At 40.0% G+C, this 19856-nt stretch overlaps 1 protein-coding gene across 1 annotated transcript in view; it reads left to right on the top strand.

Annotated features, from left to right (window-relative positions):
- The window catches only part of TNKS (tankyrase), a 144041-nt gene that overhangs the window by 106301 nt on the left and 17884 nt on the right, over positions 1-19856 (top strand). Inside the window, exons 10-17 of the mRNA XM_086464640.1 lie at positions 996-1087; positions 1177-1255; positions 10169-10340; positions 14162-14241; positions 15280-15425; positions 16405-16570; positions 19207-19426; positions 19702-19811. Coding sequence (XP_086320766.1) covers positions 996-1087; positions 1177-1255; positions 10169-10340; positions 14162-14241; positions 15280-15425; positions 16405-16570; positions 19207-19426; positions 19702-19811 — 1065 coding nt within the window. The remainder of the gene's footprint in view (positions 1-995; positions 1088-1176; positions 1256-10168; positions 10341-14161; positions 14242-15279; positions 15426-16404; positions 16571-19206; positions 19427-19701; positions 19812-19856) is intronic.

Consider the following 19856-nt stretch of genomic DNA (forward strand, 5'->3'; position numbering starts at 1 on the left):
TTGTTTTGCTATTGGAAAGTTTGAGAACTCTGTACCAGGAGACGATCTGCTTTTTACAGGTTACTGGTTTAAAACATGGGTAAACATATGAATAGAAATATTCAAAAATATCTCCTATTTCTTGTAGTCTGCTATCTTGAGACATCCAACCTTGAGTCAAGCATTTCTGGGCTGATTTTAAAGCATGATGTTGAGCTTATCTGGAACCATGCTTTTGTGATTTCAGGCCTCAGGAATACATTGGTAGGGCCACTGTTGAAAATGTCAGCTTGAGTCTAGTCTCTGCAGAGGATTAAAGAAAAGAGGCGGGAACAAAGCGCTCACTTCTGGGTGCTGAATGCACAGACAAACTGACAAGCAGACCACAGCCACATTCAGGAGAATAGTTACACCTAGCAAAGGGCTGTATGGTGTTCCCACAAGGACAGGCTTGAACATTGAAAAGCACTGTGTGAAAGACAACTTTCTCATAGTGTGGAAAAGAAGATATTCTAAGAGAACTTTATTGCTCATTTATTTCAAAATATGTAACTGGGTGTATAACAGTTGCCATTAGGTTAACAGGTTCACTACACACTGAAATAGAAGAAGAAACAAAGCAACATTCAAAAGCCACATTAATCTGATAAGAGCAGCAGAATCCTAATGGACCCCTTTGGAGTCCCTCTGTAGAAAGTCAGGCTGTTTCAAGCCCTTTGTCTTTGCCTTGTTCATGCTTTCTGTGTTGATTTTTGTCCTCATATCGTGTTAACGTAGTTGGGAACGTAGTGCTTTTTTTATAAGTGACAAATAGCTTTAAAATGAAAATTGTTTTTCTGATAACTTAGCATTGATCACTAGCTTGTATTTTGTTCAGTATGTTACATGTTTTGGCAGAAATATGATGGATTCTGTTTGTAAATTTTGTGGTCTGATGTTCAGCAGAATAAGAGATGAAGTCATGCATCTTAAAGTTCTTTGTAGTTGAAATATAATTTATATTTACTTTTTTGCAGCACTGTGCTGTGGCCGCTGTGCATCCGAAGCGGAAGCAAGTTACAGAATTACTGCTCAGGAAAGGAGCAAATGTTAATGAGAAAAACAAAGAGTAGGTTTCTGAAATTTTTGAATTTTGCAAAGGACGCTGTCATACTAGGAATGTAAAACTAATATCTTCCTTTTCCACCCCCTGCCTAGTTTCATGACACCTTTGCATGTTGCAGCTGAAAAAGCTCATAATGATGTCATGGAAGTTCTGCATAAACATGGAGCGAAGGTAAATATTCTTAAATATATTTTATTTAAAGCAGAAGGCAAAAAGAAGGGTTATATTGGTTAAACACAGTGTTAGTTTTTATGATAGTTGTTGCTTTTTCTTCTGTATGCCTTGTGCTTCTTGTGTTAACCTTGAAGTGTGTTTATCTTAAATCAGTACAGGATGTTCAGGAATCCCATTTGAAAACTAAGTCTTCTATTGAAGTAACTGAATACAGGCTTCAGGAGTCCAGCTTATTCATTTTTAGTGAATCTTGCTACTAGTTTCTAATAAATGTAGTCATCTAGGTGCCTCTTGTTGCTTTATCTTGTTTGCTTGAAAATATCCAGTGTCTCAATTTGCTGATACTGAGTTTAGTAGTCTAGTGCTGGGCATCCCTTAGCCATTGCTTGCTTCTTATTCCTTGGTCAGATTGTTTTGCCATGCCCTTTAGCCATTGGTAGGTGCTGACCAAAGTAATTTGTGAACCTGTGGTGAAGCTTGCTTAGAAACACATGATTCAGCAAGTTATTGGTTAAAGGCAGAGAAAAGTATAATTTTCTTTATTTAGGATGTTTTTTAAGCATCTTTCAGAAGTATTTCAGAACGATCTTTCTCTTGAGTTTTAGCAGTAAACTTGACATTCACAGTGATGATGTATTTAGCTACTTAATTGTCTCAGAAACTCTTCTTGATGGGTACTTCCTTTGCATTGGTTAAAATATAAATGGTCTGCTTATTTTTGCTTTTAAGAGGGTTCATATTACTCTCTTTGAGTCTTCATCTTCATCCAGGTAGCTAGAAATGAAGAAATATACATGTAATAGCAATCTAGTGTGTGACTCCTGATGTCCTAGGAGGTGCGAGCAATGTAATTGCATGCATAGTTAATACTAAGTCTTTTTATTTTGAAACAATGAGTTGCAATTTATAAGCCTGTATGAGAGCTTATTGCCAGATTTCAGTGGCTGATTCACTTCCATAGTATTTAATGGCATCATAAAATAGCTTAACAATAATACCATGGCAGAATTTATTGCATTTGAGAATCCTGATGCAGTGGTAACATAGTAGGATTTTCCCGGGGGGGAAACTGGGCCAGAGGTCTCAGTTATAGTCATTAAAACCGTTCATTATCATTTTCCCAGATTCACTCTTAGTAGCATACTATGCACTGAAAGTGAAAAAATTGTATTCTGCCATAGGAATAGATACCCAATGGCTTTGTGGATCTGATTTTGCACATGAATTCAGTACTGATGGTACTTCGATAGGCACTGAACTGGACGTGCTGGAATTTCAAGTTTATTGATACCCAGGTACTACCTGCTTTGAAATACAAGGAGTTTCTGTGTGCTAAGGTTTTCTGGAAAGCGTGCTGCTATACTGTAGGTGTTTAAATTAGTGCTCCCTTGAAAATCTGGGTCTATATAGCCAGGTTGGGAGCAAGCTCAAAGATGTCATCCTTACTGGAATGGCCCTATTTTATTGCTTGTGTCAGCAGCACATTCTGACAATAGTTTGTAATTCTTTTATGTCCTGGGGTAAGCAGAGGTTCCTAAATCATGATCCATGAGTCACTTGTGGACTGAGTGATGGTGGTAAGTGGCCCACAGTTGTCTACAGAACGATGCTGAGTGGTGTGTTCCATTGCTGTTTTTTTTTTAATTGACAGTATGCAAATAGAGATACTTGGTGGTCATTAAAACTCATTTTTCATTTGTATCCTGGTATATGATTGCTGTGTTATTCTGAGGATAGCAATTCACATTTATGATTGTGGTCCGTCTTAAAGCCAGCTGTCATTGGCTGTATCTGACATAGGGGAAACTTCTAGCAACTTCATACAGAAGCTGCCCCTGTAACCCCCCCGCTACCAAAACCTTGCCACGCAGACCCGTTACAATGATCTAGCAAAGCGCTTAAGTGCATGGCAGGAGACCACTCGTAGTTTAAATTAAGCATGTATTTCCACACTGTGATGGATCAGGTCTCTCTTTATCAGTGTCCAAAGTTCCTTAGCTGTAAAACGGTACATGATACAGTCATGGTTTTTCACCAGAGGTAGGTCATTAAGGCTTATGAAGCACTTCAGAGTTTCCAGGTGGGATATGCTCTAGAGTTTTAATTAGTTAACTAGGCATATTTAATCACTCTAAGTCTTACTTGTATATTATCATCTGACCTCTTGCTCATGCTTTGACTGTGGGCATTCGGTTCATCAGACACTCTTAACATCGATGTTTCTTTGTTTCTGATTGTTGGGACATGGCAGCTGAAGCATGACAGAGATTTTTGATGATTTTTTTTTCCATTTGTTGTGTTTCTGGAAGCTTTTTCTTCCTGTTTACTCTTTTTGTGCCTTGAATTTTAATTACTTCATAAGATGTAGTCAGATGTACTACGCTCCTTGGTCTTGTCTAGTCGTATTTTTTACAAGAGATGGTTCTTATGAGCTGGTGAATCTAGGCCCTCCGCAATAGCAGCCTTGCAGTTAATATCTATTTGTTCTTCAAACAGCTCTCTCCTGCAGTTTAACTACTTCTTTTCCATTTTGATGCTTCCTTTGCTGAGGTATTTGCAGTGAATAAACTGATTCTTCTTAGCGTTTGTTTTGGTAGGCTAAAAGCCTTGAACCCTTTGTCTTCCCTCATAAGTGAACATTGGCATTTTCTAATCATCCTTATAACCCTTCTCTTTACTAGCACCAGAGAAAATCATGGAGCTCAAGCAGCAAGAATTGAATTCATTCCCCCACTGCCTTACATGATTGCACTTCCATATCTAATGTAAATGCTGGACTGATGCATACTGAGATCATGCTTACCTTTTTAATAGACATGACACAGTAGTGCTCAGACCCTTTCTGTAGTCTTGTAGTACACAGAGAATCTCGATTTTGGTTCTCTTGTTGATTTTTCATATTCATGCCCTTCAGCATTCTCCTGTGCCAAGATCACTAATGAAAATATTGAAACAAAATTATCCCACAACTAATCACTGAGTAGCCTTCCCCCTTTCAATACATTCAGTTCCCATGTTATCTCATATCAAATGCTTGCTGAAGTGTGGGTGGATGAGACCTACCGTACTTTACTTTGCAACCATTTCTTCCATCAAAGGAAAAGTACTGTGTAAGTCAGCTTTAATCTACCTTCTGGAAACCAGTACTGATTATAGGCATAGTAACAATTTGAAAAAGATCAGTAACTGGGGCTTCAAAGAAAGTGGAACTTCCTTCTCCTGAAATACAGTGCCAAAAGGCAGACATCTGATCCGCAAAAAAAAATCCAGTAATGGATTTAGGCAATGAAGTCACATAAAGTTCTGTAGACTGAAAGTCATTTATGATTGTTTTAGCAATAGGGAAGAAACTGCTGTTTTCATGAGGAGCAGCTGTGATCTGTGTCAGGGCAAAAGTGAGATAACATGTGAAGTATATATGTTTGGGAAATGGGCCGAAGCATGATAAAGACTGCTATAGGGAGTTTGCTTGGGATAAATGAGAGATGGTTCGTGATCTTGGAACAGGATTTAGTTATCCTTCATTTTATCACTGTGTAATTTGCCACTTGAAGTATGTTCGACTGTAATAAAAGGTGAAGGACTGCTTGAGTAATGTGTGCTTGAGCTAAACTTATTTTACAGAAATATTTCTAAGAACACTAGTATTGCCAAGAGTCAACCCATGAATTGCTTATGTTGGTTTGTCTTGCTCGCCCTTACTGAGAATAAATTTGTAATTTGAACTGTGAAGTCCTTGGTGCACATCACCTGCACATCAGCATGGTATGTCTTAAGCAATGCCCATTCCATGGTCAGTGAAGATATTTTCATTAGCTTGTTACTTGAGTTTGTAGAACTCTGCAACTGTAGAACTAAAGCAGAGGTGAGAAACCTTGGGGTTTCTTAGAGTTTTCTTCAAGAATGTTGATGATAATTGTCTTTGGTTTTAAATGCTATACTCAGTTTTTACTTGTTTGTCTGAACTGCAGTATGAAACAGCATTTCACACCACTGCTTATTTGATGTTGAATATCCTCAAAGTACCTTATGGAAAATAAAGGCGGACGATCTTTAAAAAATCCTTAAACATAAACTTCTTTTTTTTTATTAAACACATAAGCAAATCTTCAAGTGCCACAATTGTTTCTGTGAAGATGGTCAAAATCCTTTGTTTGAAACTAAAATCTGTTGAAGGTGATGAACCAATGAAAAAGTGGCATTCATCCCATTTTGCTGTATTGGTAGATAGTTGGATACCTCTTATAACAAGCTTGTCTGAATTTACAGATGCATGGGAAATTTAATATGTTTAGAAAGACATTTGGCATTCTAGCAGTGCAGAAGAAAAGGATTAAAGTCCTTCCTGAACTGGAATGATTGTTGGAAAGAAAGACCTGCAAGCATGAAAATTCACTGGTATCTTGGGCAAGTGTGGAGATGTTATGAATGCTATTTCATAAAATCATAGAATCATTAGGTTGGAAAAGACCTCTAAGATCAAGTCCAACCGTCAACCCAACACCACCATGCTTACTAAACTATGTCCTGAAGTGCCACATCTCAGGGGCTCGCTTGACAAAGTGGGCAGACACCTCCCAAAACTGCAGTTGAAATGAAAACGGGGACTGTAGGTGGACTTACGCAGAGAGGTACAAAGTTTCCTGGGCCACATGGTCTGACTCTGAGTTGTCTTGAAAAGAAGAGCTATGAGCCCTTGGGCAGCAACAAAACTCCTCCTCCCTCTTCTCTTCTTGGATTCCTTCTTGGACTTAGCCCCACAAACCCTGACAATCAAACGAAATGCAACTCGTTCCCTGGGGCAGGTAGAAAAGATCCTGTGGGTCCAACTCGCCCCTGCAATGGCATCTCTCCGCTCCCCTGAGGTTTCCCTGGTTCAAGAGAGACCCCTGTACACCATGCTGGTGTGCTCCACTGTGGATCACACCTCCCAGAAACACGGCCTGTACTGCATGAGAGCATGCTCGGAGACCCAGACGCCGCAAAAGCTTTCTTTAGCCTGGCTGCGTGTGTGCTGAGACTGACACAGGTGCCAACTTTCTGTCACCCCTAAACCATGTCCCTCAGTGCCACGTCTGCACGTCTTAAATACCTCCAGGGATGGTGATTCCACCACTTCCCTGGGCAGCCTGTTCCAACACTTGACAACCCTTTCCGTGAAGAAATTTTTCCCAATATCCAATCTAAACCTCTCTTGGCACGACTTGAGGCCGTTTTCTCTCGTCCTATTGCTTGTTATTTGGGAGAAGAGACCGACACCCACCTCGCTACAACCTCCTTTCAGGCAGTTGTAGAGAGCGATAAGGTCTCCCCTCAGCCTCCTTTTCTCCAGGCTAAACAGCCCCAGTTCCCTCGACTGCTCCTCACAGGACTTGTGCTCTAGACCCTTCACCAGCTTCGTTGCCCTTCTCTGGACATGCTCCAGCGCCTCAGTGTCTTTCTTGTGGTGAGGGGCCCAAAACTGCACACAGTATTTGAGGTGTGACCTCATCAGTGCCAAGTACGGGGGCTTAGACACCCAAACTTAGTGATGTTTAGCTTACATGCAAAGGGACAACTATGGAACATATGGGTGGGTCATTTAGGAGCTTTCAGAGTGAAACTAGGATCTTTTTTCTTTTTTTTTTTTTTCCTATTTTTTTCTTCTGACAGGGCTTGAAATTGCCACCAGCCTCTCTTCACTCCTATCTTGATCATTGTTAGTGATGCACAAAGACACAAGGCGTAGTGCAAGTTGTCTTCTGAATAAATGCAGCAGGAGAGCAGTTAGAATGCTTGCATTGTGCAGGGAAGGATACTCTGGTATTGGAATGCTTGTCAGAGCGCAAGTTTCACGTGATTTTTAGAATGTACATCTTTTAAAAGGATCTCATGGAGAAAATGGCAGTGCTTGGAAGCTTTGCATTTTGTGCTACTGTAGTGTCAAGGAGTAGTAGGATATTTAGGGTATTTGATACCAACTGAATGCTCATATGCTTACGATGTTTTGCAAAAAAAGTTTCCTGAACAGGTTCCAGCTGTTGAGCTGCCCCAAGTGCCTGCCAGCCAAGAGAACATTGCTGTAGCTGTGTATGATGCTCCAAGGCAGCAGCAGTTCAGGGAGGAAAAAATCTCTTCCATGTCTGATGATACACAACCATTTTGATTTCTCTACTGTGTATATCTAGGATAGGGAAGAGGAAATGAAAGGGATAAAAGGAAAGAACAGAAGGAATTCTGTAGTGGGAAGTACTGTATCGGATGGTATCTTTCCAAGAAAAGCCTTACTTATAAACACTTTTCATCTGATAACTGCATTCTGCCTTTATGTTGCACTTTGAGCAGTGAAGTGACTGTTTTCATGCTGAAAGGGAAGAAACCAGATCCAGAGCCAGTGTTCTGTGGAATAAAAGCTGTCAAATCTGTCATTTTTAACTCCTTGCAGAAAGCTCATCTGCAAATTCAGAGCTGCAGCCTTCTAGTTTTAGACTACTTATAAAGGAGACCAGTTGAATGTTTCTCATTTGTTTTTATTAGTGCAGCTGAAACAAGCTGCCTTCTCAGCAGTATACTTTGGATATTTTACATTTTGTCAAATAGAGCTTAAACTTTAGCTTTGAATTTGAAAGGGCATGTGTTTTTAGAGGTAATATTGGGCAGGCATATGCCTTACCAGATTTGATTTTTATGAGAATTTAATCTCAGTTTGTATTTCGATTTATAATGCTCAAATTTATTTTCATTTGGAAATAAATCCTGTTGCCGTCAGCCTTAGTGCAGTACGTTCTTGGGTTGGTTTTAGACAAGCACAGCCTGATTGGCAAGAGCAGATCTGCCTCAAAGTGAACATCTTCCCCATGAAATTGCCCTGCAAAGCCTAATTATGCTCCTGAAGAACAGCTTCATCTGGTGTGTGCATCCCTCTGTCAGCTGCAGCATTCTTTGTCCCAGAAGTAAGCAGCTATTTCTTCAAATGCCTGGTGTTCTTGTGCCACAAGAATTGATACTTGGCAAAGATAATTATTTGGAGGTGAAAGGAGACCTGCATAGGACATGTGAGATGATGGATCTGATGACTGCCAGTGTTCTTTTCAAATGAATATTAACATTGTTTCCAGGTACACAGTCAGTATTGAGTTGTGCAGTGTGAATGCCTTGCTCCTGTTGTTCAACAATTTGTTCAGTACAGGAATGTTTAACACAGGAATTCACTGTTACAGAAGATGTTAATTATGATTCTCTTTCTTGGGTGAACAGAGTGTTATCAGCTACTTCCAGAATCCACAAGTCTCATTTCATTCTGCCTTTACTGTCACTAAACCTTTACAGCCCCAGACTTCTGCTTTTCTCTATGCCCTTATCAGTGGTGAAAGGTATCCGATGTCCTGAAACTGATGAGGATCATCATCTGAACAAAATGATGGATTTGGCATATTCAACATCTAGTTAATATTTATGATAGCAGTAAGTTTTTATTTAAAACAAAACTTTTAAGGAAATCCAATTAGAGTGGCACGAGCTGAGCACAGTTAGAAGAAAGCAGAACTGTTCTCCTCTACATCTTCCTACAAGAGAGGTTTGTGATCTGCGAAATTCCTACTTTACCAGCTCGTAGAATTGTTCAGGGATATAGAAGAATTTCAGACAATACCGAATCACACTCCGCTTTATTTACGTGGTATTTCTCTGTTCTTTTCTGTGGCTCAATGTTGTTGTATTGCAGGTATTTTACTTTATTTTTTTTACCCTGTCTGCTAGTAGATACTTTCTACATAGTAACCCCATTAATTAGTTACAGAATATGCATCTTACCCAAAATGGTTTTTTCATTAGTTTTCATGGAAAGGTAGTATGATTTGCAGGCTGCGTTTTGGGTGAGAAGTAACAAGAAAAGCCTTTGTTCACTGCCACCAGAAAGATTTTGAAAAGGTAAAAAGGTAGTTTTGTACAGTAACAGTCTATTATGCATGCGGTTCACATCCTACGATCTGTAGGCTTGGAAACAGATAACAGGTTGTGAGTTGCTTGCGGAGAATATAGAATAGTTCTGTATTTCATAAAGCGGTAAAAATGCTGTTGGACATTTGCATTTAAATTTGTCATGAATTGCTGCTAGGTACAAAGTGTCTTCCTGAAAGGTTTCATGAGGGGTTTTTTTCTGCTCTCCATTGCTCTCTCTCTTTCTCTGATAGTGAACCCATGGAGATGCTTCCAGTTATTTAGATACTCTCTTAGCTCTTGACAGACAGATCGGTTTCCATTATATCCTACTCTCTGAAAGCAGTACTCCATTTTGCCTGTTCTACACAACACAATGGTCCTGTGTTGGGCAGAATTATATCTAGTTGTACTTAACATTTCTGTAAAAGTACAAAAAGTGAGGAGGAAATGGACTGTTTGTATCCAGCCTCTTCCCTCTCCCTGCCCGCCCCCTTCATAGAATCCATAATCTGACATCTTTGTTTTGCTTTAATTCTTGGTAGTGAGTAATGTTAATTCCCTTTCTGAGGATGACAGCTGGTAATTTCCTTAAAGCTGGAAGATCTTTGAATTGTTTGGTTAATTATTTACCTCTTTCTCCTCTTCTGTGAGAGTTTTGCTTTCCTTGCACAAGGTTGATCTTCATTGAATTTGTCAAAAGCTCGATCACTATTTTAAGTATGGCTTTGGGGGTCCTGTATTATCTGTTAGCCATGCAATCAAATAACCTGTGTTGCTAAAAGACAGAAAAGCATCTGTGGTAAATTATCTTTACTTTGGAGTGTTTACCTATTTTGTCATTTCATTTTGTTCAATTGCAATGCAGAGAGATTGATAGATAAATGTATGTGGTGCAAAATTCTTGTTATTGCCCTTCTTATTAAGGGCAGGGACAGGGGCAGGCTTTTGATTATAACAATGTGTTATTTTATATTGCTGCTGATTTTTCAGATGAATGCACTGGACACACTTGGTCAAACAGCGTTGCACAGGGCTGCATTAGCAGGTCACTTGCAAACCTGCCGGCTCTTGCTGAATTACGGCTCAGATCCCTCCATCATCTCTTTACAAGGCTTCACAGCAGCACAGATGGGAAATGAAGCAGTGCAACAGATTCTAAGTGGTGGGTAAAAATAAAGGCTTGTGTATTTGAACTTCAGCTTCTCCCTTTCCTTTACAGCTGTGGGTCTTACTCTTTTTCAATGCAAGAGAAACTTGCAGTACTTTTCTCACCTCTCCCTTCTGCCATCGTGTGCACGCATCTACAGTATGTACTGTGCGATACTCTTCAGAAGAAAATCACAACAAAACAAAAAAAAAAGCCCGGCTCAATTCAGTGATTTTGTGCAAATCATTAAGAAAATAAACATCTTGTGGATTTAGAGCGTGCTGCTGTACAGGGAGACTGTAGGAAGGCAGATGTGGGGAATTTTGGGTTTTTTTTGGTAATAAGTTCTAAGGCAACTGGAATATTGCTGAACATGTAAGAAACCTTTTTCCTCTCGGCGACCCTGTTAGATACTTCATACTTCAGCAGCCACAAGCAGAGTGTTAGTGGCAGAAAAGTACTGATAGTTGCTAAACCATTTGAACTTTTCCTTCAAATCTCTTGCTTGACCAGCAGAGAGAGATTTTATTGTGAAAATACTCTTGATACCGTTTAGATAAGTGTCTTTATATCTTGAATTAAAAGGTAAATAGATGTTTGAAGAAGGTGCCACTTTTTCATGTAAGCGCTTGAGAGTTTACATCCTCTTACCCAAGTCAGTTCTGATTTTTTGTGAGTAGGGAGGAGAATAATTGCATCAGTAGCTACTAGAGAGCAAGTAACTTACCTTACAGTGAGATATGCATGTAGTCAAAGAAAGGCAGATATCCAGAAAGATGAGAAGACCCGTGGTAGCTAGAAACTTAATTTTCTTCGGTGTTCTCAACAATGTTGCCTTAAAACAGGCAAAATAAGAGAGGCATTTTACAGCAGCACAAGGAAGGACTGTTTTGAAGAATACCCACTCCTGAGACATAGCTGGTTGTGTATAGCTGGTTACATGGGTAGCATTGCCTGTTTAAAGTATGCACATGACTATGTATGTATTGAGAGAGAGGAATGTTAGCTATGGATTAGAAGGAAGTTAAAGAGAATAGGAGTTTGAGTTTAAAAAATAGTAAACTTACAAGTATTCTGAAAACACTAATTTGATTTTTAATTAAAAAATCATTTTCACTGATTTACCTTTTCTAGGAAAACTAATTTCATATGTTGTACTGTACTGCTTTTCATTGGAGAGGTAGCAGCCTTTCTCTTACATCCATGAAGGTGTTCAAGACGGAAAGTTTGAAAAGCTGAAAAACATGTGTAGTGTAGGGTTCTTGACACTTTATGTCCTCTGTATTTCAAAGTAAGTAAATGAATGGTGAAATTATTCGCAAAATATTACTGTGTGTTCACTTTTGTAGGATTGGGTTAAAGAAATATTTTTTTTTCAGATGTTGGCATTGTTTCGGTGGAGATTGTTACCTCATGAGTTCACAGCTTAAAATATTTCCCATATAGTATTGGATTTTTTTTCTCAGAATTGATTGCTGAGCTACTTCCCAACTGTGAGGTAGCAACCATGAAAACAGCTTTCTGATGGCACAGTGGCCAGTGGATACAACTTTACTCTAGCTGCTTGTGATTTTGGTTGCAACTGGTAGGAGTATGGCAACGTAATGTAAGAAAGCTCATCAAGTGAGCTTGTTAATTTTTTTCAAATGCTTATTAGTTTTGTTTTACTTGAAGAATAAGATTTGTTTTGTTTCTTTAGTCAGCTCAGTCTTTTGATACTCAAGTTCTAATCTAGTGGAATTGAGATTCCTCTTTCTTGTAGTAGTTAGATTGTGTTTCTGATTTCCTTTTGTACCCTGACCAAAGTCATGGTCTTGGCTATCTTGTGAAGACAAGGATAGGAGTCCAGAGAAGACATAAACAGTTGCTAAGGAGCAGAGCTTTGGATCCAGTGTAGGACTTAGCCTTGTCTATTTTCTCCGTACCTCAGGGCACTGAGGTGGTGGTGCTGTTGGGGAGAGTGAGGGAAGTTACATAACTTAAGATGAAGAAGGTATGAGCTGAAATCTTACCCCACTCCAGCAACAGGAGTTTGATGCATGCTGTGCTCTGCCCACAGTAACTAACATTGGTGACAAACCCCTGTTTCCATCCTTCTCTTGCAGCATGTGTTTGAATCAGTTAGAGTCATAGAATCGTTTAGGTTGGAAAAGACCTTTAAGGTCATCGAGTCCAACTGCTTGCTAGTGGAACTGCTCCAGAGGATCGAGGTAGAATCGAGGAGAGGACCTGGCAGCTTTGACTGTATTAAAGGTGTCACTGTCCCTCTTCCCTGAGCTTTCTTAGCCTTTCCTTCAACTGAGAGCATTTCTTCACCTAACAGTTGAGGTTGTAGGAGTTGCTTCTCAACTTCCTCCTCCTCCTCCTCCTTCTCCTCCTCCTCCTCCTCCTCTTCTTGCAGTGAGTATGCAGGCAAGGAGGTAGCAAAAGGCCTCAAAATACTGATAAAGAAGAAAAAATAGGGCTGCGATAGGAAATAACTACCTCAAAGTGAATTGATAAATTGGTGTCCTTCTGTAAGGATGGCTAGTTAGGAAAACAAGTTCTCTTTCTACCCATTTTCCCCTCCTGTTATATAGTCACAGATGAGACTGCAGAGTCAGGAATTGACAGGATTCTGAAGAGATTGTGTTAGTCTGTAAGAAGTACCTTCACAGCGTCTCTGCAGGTTCCTATCAGGACACAGTACCAGTTCTCTAAATTTAAAGTCTTTTTAAGTATTTTTGATGGAGTTGCATGCCCATCTGGCATGAGTTTAGCCTGTTAGAACACTCTTGACTTTCTTCTCACAGAGGGTTGCAACCCAAATTCATCTTGCCCTGTTTGCTTTGCACTGGGCAGTCATTTCTGTCGCTGAGCAGGCGACATGCTGCCAAAACTTCTATTCCTTAAGTCCTTGAGCTTGAGAGGAGTGGCTTCTACGATAGAACGCAGTTTCTGTTAAAAATTAAGTGATCAAGATTGTCTTTTCAGCTCCTTTTTGAGCAACACTGAAGAGCTCTAGGGTCAGCTAATTCACTGCTCCTTTCCAGCCACTTCTTCCTCTTCCCTCAGTGCATGCTTTCTTTCTCACAGCCATATTTCTAATGAGAAGTATGGTAAAAAAGAGTTTTGAGGCCAAAACCTGTCATTGTCTTACAGTCATTTAAAGAGGAAAAAAGGTATCTCTCTAAAGGTCTCCTTTTAATCGCTATGTCATTCTTCTGATTCTATTTTTAACCACTTCATGTTTGTAACAAGGGACAGATCTCATTGTTGCTGTGAAGTGCAGTACACAACTGGAGCATCATAAAGCAGACAGTCACATTGTGGCCAGAGCCATCTTAGAAATCCCATCCCCTTGTCACTGCTTCATAGTACAAGATGTATTACAAGTGCAGAGTGCAAAGGCTGTAATCCAGCTGCTGAATTGAGCACATTTAGCCCTGGCTGTGCACTGGTGCCTTGTGCAGTTTGCTGAGATTGTTGAGAGGTGCTTTTGAGCTTTGGCAAAACTTCGAATCTGTCGCAGTGAGCATGTAGATTTCTTAAATTCAGAAGTGGTCGTTTTTACTATACATAGGATTAGCAAAGCATTGAAATTCCATTTGCCAGACTAATGTTAGCTATAGAGTCTAAATCTGACTGGTTTACACTGAAACTAAGGCTCCTTATTCAACCATTTAGGCAATATGAACTTGAACATCACAACTACAGCTGCATTTTTACAAATGACAACAGACTTTCCTCCACTGCCCCCCCCCCCCCCCGCCCCCCATTTTGGAAAATATGTTGAGCACAAGTTAATATAACTTAATGATCCGAAGTAATCCTAAAATGTCTTTTTCCCTATCTAGAAAGTACACCTGTGCGCACATCTGATGTGGATTATCGGTTGTTAGAGGCATCCAAAGCTGGAGACTTGGAAACTGTGAAGGTAGGTTTGAGCAATTCGTGTTAGTTTTTCCACTTTGTATTGCTGTGCAAGGCTTGTGGAAGCCTCTGCTACAAGACTTACGGAAGTAGTGCCCAGTGGGTGGTAAATCATAAAAAATGGGAAGGCAAACCTCATAATTTTTTTTCTAGAAAGTAGCGCATTAAGATGTGTTGTTGTGTTTCTCTTTGAGTTTTTGGTTGTCCATTCTCCCAGTCCTTCACACAGTTGTGTCTTCGATGGACTCAGATGCAATGTTGCAGATGTAGCTGTAATTCCTTGAAGTGGACTCTGTGATCCTCAGAATCACAGTTTAGTAGAAACAAGCCTTAGGTGCATGACTCAATCAGAAGGCAAGCAAGCAAAAGTGTTAACAGGCAGCAGGCTTTTAAGCAATCTTTTTAAGTCATCCTTAATCTGAAGGTGAAGGGTCAGGCCATGGAATCCCAGCATCACAGGAAGATTTGATATTGTCTTTCATACTTGGTCTATGGGCAAAGTAGCTTGCAGATAGACTGTTCTGTGTGCATTCTCATGTTGAACTTCAATGTGATACATATTAATACTCAAACAGCAGCAGTTTTGTGCATTAACAGCTGCTTTGACTGCCAGACTCAGTATTTCTACATTTCTGAAGACAACAGAAGCTGGAAATGGTAACATATCTGGAGAAAGTTACATGGCCTTGAACCTCATGCTTACTGATTTAGAGGCTCACCCTTTCTGATACATTAGAAATATCTTCATACTGCGCATACTACTCATTTAAATCTTGTTTGTTATAGAAGTACTTTCAGCCATAAATTTAGAGCAGCTTTTTTTTAACTTTGCCTAAGTGGAAAGAAATTTCCTGAAACCTACCTTCTAAAAATTTGTATATAATAATAAATGAATCAAATTTTGTATTGGGGTGTTTGAGGGTGGTAGTTCAGGGTTTTTCTTTAATTTTTTTATTTGTTTGTTTGACTTTGGTTTGGGGGGGGGGGTATTTGATTGTTTCGGTTCTGTACTAGACTTTGGTTTCTTCTTTTGTCTTTGCAGCAACTTTGCAGCCCTCAGAATGTGAATTGTAGAGATCTGGAAGGCCGTCATTCAACACCACTGCACTTTGCTGCAGGATATAACCGCGTATCAGTGGTGGAGTATCTGTTGCACCATGGGGCAGATGTGCATGCCAAAGATAAAGGGTACATTTCATTCCATGATATGCTCCGCTGTTTTCTATTAGTGTGAGACTTCTACCCCTCTCTATTCATTTTGCTTCAGATTTCATTAACAATCATGTTTTCTTCTTGAAAATTTTTCACTTTTCTTTCTTCTTGTTCTGCATTGTTCCTGACATCACTGTAGGGAGATTTATAGACTACTAAGGCATACTTAGCTTTCTGGCAAAGCAGTTGTCAAGTACGTATCTGGCACTGTAATATATGATCTTTCTCTTCCCCCTTTTGCCCATTTTGGAGACTTTATTGTGCTTAAAAGCATCCTTAAAGTTATTTCAGGTGATCTAAAATTAGTTTTGAATTGTGTGGGATAAAATACCAGGGTTCTCTCTGGTTACTTTTCTAACTCTGTTAGTTCGCTTTTATTATTTAGTTAGTTATTTATTCAGCTAAATGGTACAAACTGTTTACAGGTTTTTAGAATAGCATGATTATGTTTGATCTTTCACTCCAATATATTGGTTCAGGATGGGAGATAATTAATTTCCAATGCTAAAACATTTCCAATACTGAATTTTCAGGCTCTACCTGAAAGGAATGTTTGAGTATCTTTCTGTGTCTGTCAGGTGTGCAGTGCTTACTAATTGTACTTCAAACCCATTGTACAGTGTGATAACTTTTCTGAAATTTACACTCTAATATGCAAAGTCAGAACATCAATGATTCTTGCAATTTAGTTTTTGACTGTTGTTAACAGTGTTGAATTTACTTGCTTGTGGAAGTAGTAACATTGGTGCTTGCTAAGTATCTCATCCTCTCGTGGATGAGAACTGAAAGGGTAAAGAAGTTTTACTTGATGTTTTAATAGCAGGGAAATAAAGCCATGAAAATTGGAAAGACTGGAAGATGTCTGGTGGAAGTGGGAGCTTTATCTACTGGAACATTGTATAATTGCATATTGGATTTTATTTTCTGTAGCTATTAATACTTTCTCTTTGATTAGTGGCTTAGTACCCCTGCACAATGCTTGTTCTTATGGACATTATGAAGTGGCTGAACTCTTAGTGAGGCACGGTGCTTCTGTCAACGTGGCAGACTTGTGGAAATTCACTCCTCTGCATGAAGCAGCAGCAAAAGGAAAATACGAAATCTGCAAGCTGCTTTTAAAAGTATGTGACCTGCAGTTCTCAGATATGTCTTTAAATGTGTATATGCTTATTTTTTTTAAGATTAATTAATTAATGCAAGTTTTTTATGGTGTCTTTTTATCTATTTTCATCTTACAATTGTCAGATGGTTTCTTATGTAATGTCAGTTCGCTTATAAAGAATCATCAGTACAGTTTTTCCAGTAAGTGTATTAATACTATTAGACAGGTAGGACAAGACTCTCAAACTGGAAAAAGCAGTTGAATTTGTGTAAAAATACAAAAACCCCACCTTATCCTTTTCATCCCTTTCTGGAACAGTTACTGCAGTTAAGTAAACCTTTGTAAATACTTAAACAAGAGTGTGTTACAGAGTGTTGACTGAAGATGGGTCCTAAATAGTGTCTGGCATGTGAGAAATTTAAAACTGTTATATTAATGTGTAATTTATCAAGCTCCTGGAGGAAATGCATATTAATATACCGTGGAAGAAATATTAGTTATAATTAGTGAAAGAACCTGTAAAAAGCATGAGGTAATGCCAACAGGTTTCAAGTGAGAAACATGAGTTTGAGAGACTTCCTAATATAAGGTCATATGCTGCCGTGGGAGGGTAAAAGAGGGTGCTAGAGTAGAATTTCTTGCCAGTCTTGTTTCCTATTTTAGCCTTGCCTGCTTCACGTCCCTCTGAAGCATAGCATTTAGATAGGAATAAGTCAGAATATGGATAGGCTTACAATGATGAGGTTCTTCACCATCCACTTCTTTTTTCGCTTGCTACTGCAAAGCCCACTATTTCCCTCCTACCTCATTAATTATTTCATTTGATTACCAAAAAAGGGTAGCCCATCAGTTTGACACACATCTGCAGTAGGAACCAGAAGATATTCAGAGACGTCTGAGGAGTAGGCAGGATGATGGCCCTGGTAGTAACACCTGAATACAGAGGTTAGCTCAAGTTACAGGAGCATTGATAATCTCAAGCACAGTGTTACTTTATAGATACTAGAGGTCTTGAGTTTTTTGATCGTGCCACTGGGAATGTAGCCATTTTTTGTGTTCAAAGGATCCTGAATGGATGTATGACATGAAATAGAAAAGTGCTGAAATCTTTCTTTTTGAAATCGGTCTTGCACAAGAGTTAAATATGCCCTTAAGGTGACACAGTTTTGTAAAGGCTCTGGGTGTCCATGGGTTGTGCTCACAGTGCAGTTTGCTCAGGGCTTCTTGTGCTGTATCTCTTATGCCAGCTGGCAGTGCTGTCAGTTCTGCTGAGCTGTGGATGTTGAGCTCCTCCTGACTTGTGCTCTTTCTGACCTGTTCTGCTTGAAGAAGGAAACAAAAATGCACAGGCATTTTGGAGAGACTTTGTTCTTTAAAATTAGCACTTTCGTTTGTTTCTGTGCCTTCATTTAGATATTTATTCTGGAGAGTATTTGATTAGTTCCAGTTGTGATGAGTTTTAAATTAAGGGATCTAAGGTCCTATGTTGGAGAAGTCATTGCAGTTTTAAAGGCTTTGTGCAAAGAATTCTGTCTTCCCAAAAGCACCACAGCTATGGAACTGGTTCTGTGTAACCAATACCCTGTCCCTTTCTGTCTCTTGCTGTTTACCTTTATGCCCTGAGCATTGCTGTACTGCTTCCAAGTACAAGGCAGTTAATTCCTTCTGCTCTCCCCATCCCCAGCTCATTCCCTGTGACGTACCCTAACACAGCTTTGCCAGCATCCCCAGTGAGAAATGGCAGGGTAGACTTGCTGGCAGGGGTTGGACACCTGTGTGTGATTATTTTGAAGTGGCCAGACAGAGAACTATGATGCCAGCAGCTGCCTCTGCATTATCTGTCTTTGTTTTTTCCCACTGCTGCTGGGAGTGATCAGGGAAGGAGCTGTCCTCCCACAGAATCGTACATGTACATGTACATGACTCACAGCATATGCTCTATGTAGATGTGTGTTCCCCTCCTCGTCCCATGCTCCAGTACTGCGTTCTTATCACTGGCTGATCTGCATGTTTTACCAGCACAGGTATTCTCCAGCAGTCATCCAAATCCACTTTCTCCACTTCCCAACAACGTGTTTTCTTCGCTGCTTTCCAGGACCTGTAGATTGCTTAAGATGGTGCTGTTTTCTATTGGAAAGCATAGAAATTAGTATTTCTCTAGTTGCCATCTGAAACAAGTACCTTTTAATAGCAGGGTGGCATTTAGTTAAACTCGGGGCCTGGCTTCACTAGCTCAGAAAGGTGAGGTGAGGGAACACTTCTGCCATCCCGTTTGCAGGAGAAGGGAAGGGTTGGCTGGCAAGGCATTTGCAGTTGGGTTTTCTTTAGCACCTGCTGTCACAGTAGGGTATAGCTGTATTCAGGATATGCTCCTGAAGCTACTTCAGCTGCAAGTAGTGCAGAGGCAGCTCTCGCAGAGGGTTGCCATTCTTGCCTGTGGAGTTGAGATTCGCACAGCTGTGTTGCAGATTAGGGCTTTAGGCCTCAGCCTCCTGGATTTATTCTCATGTGCCTACTAATCTATACAGTTGTTACTTCATGATGGCAGGTCAGCAAAATCCCGTCTCCTGTCTTGTGCCACAAAAATAGTGATGCAATTATGGTCACTGCTCTGGTTATGGTCATGACTGCAGCATTCGCCTTTGTTCTTTGCAGCATGGAGCTGATCCAACAAAAAAGAATAGAGATGGGAACACTCCTCTAGATTTGGTGAAAGAAGGAGACACAGATATCCAGGACTTGCTGCGAGGAGATGCTGCCTTGCTCGATGCTGCCAAGAAGGGGTGCCTGGCACGAGTGCAGAAGCTATGTACTCAAGAAAATATCAATTGCAGAGATACCCAGGGAAGAAACTCAACACCACTACATCTTGCAGGTGTGTGATTCACCAGGTTTTCAAGGCTTGTATATTTATGATAGGGCTACAGAAGTTAATCAGCAAAACCAGGAGTGGTATAGTGGGAGTTTCACAGAGGATTGTCTTGTACAGAGGGTTGTTAACTATGGCAGCTGTATTTCAGGAGGTAATACAGTTACTAGGAAAAGAAGAGCTTTTGCAGTTGAAAAATTGCTTTAGCTTTTCTGTCTACTAATTTTTCTTTTGTTTAGCTCTCCTAATACACGATTTCTTTTCCTGTGCCTTTTCTACAGCTGGTTACAACAATTTGGAAGTAGCTGAATACCTTCTTGAGCATGGTGCTGATGTTAATGCCCAGGACAAAGGAGGATTAATCCCCCTGCACAATGCAGCATCCTATGGGGTAGGTGCAGGCGTTCTTGCCATGAGTAGACCAGCAGGGAACTCT

The sequence above is a fragment of the Leptosomus discolor genome, chromosome 4, assembly GCF_034619465.1.
Source record: "Leptosomus discolor isolate bLepDis1 chromosome 4, bLepDis1.hap2, whole genome shotgun sequence".
Taxonomy (NCBI): Eukaryota; Metazoa; Chordata; class Aves; order Leptosomiformes; family Leptosomidae; genus Leptosomus; species Leptosomus discolor.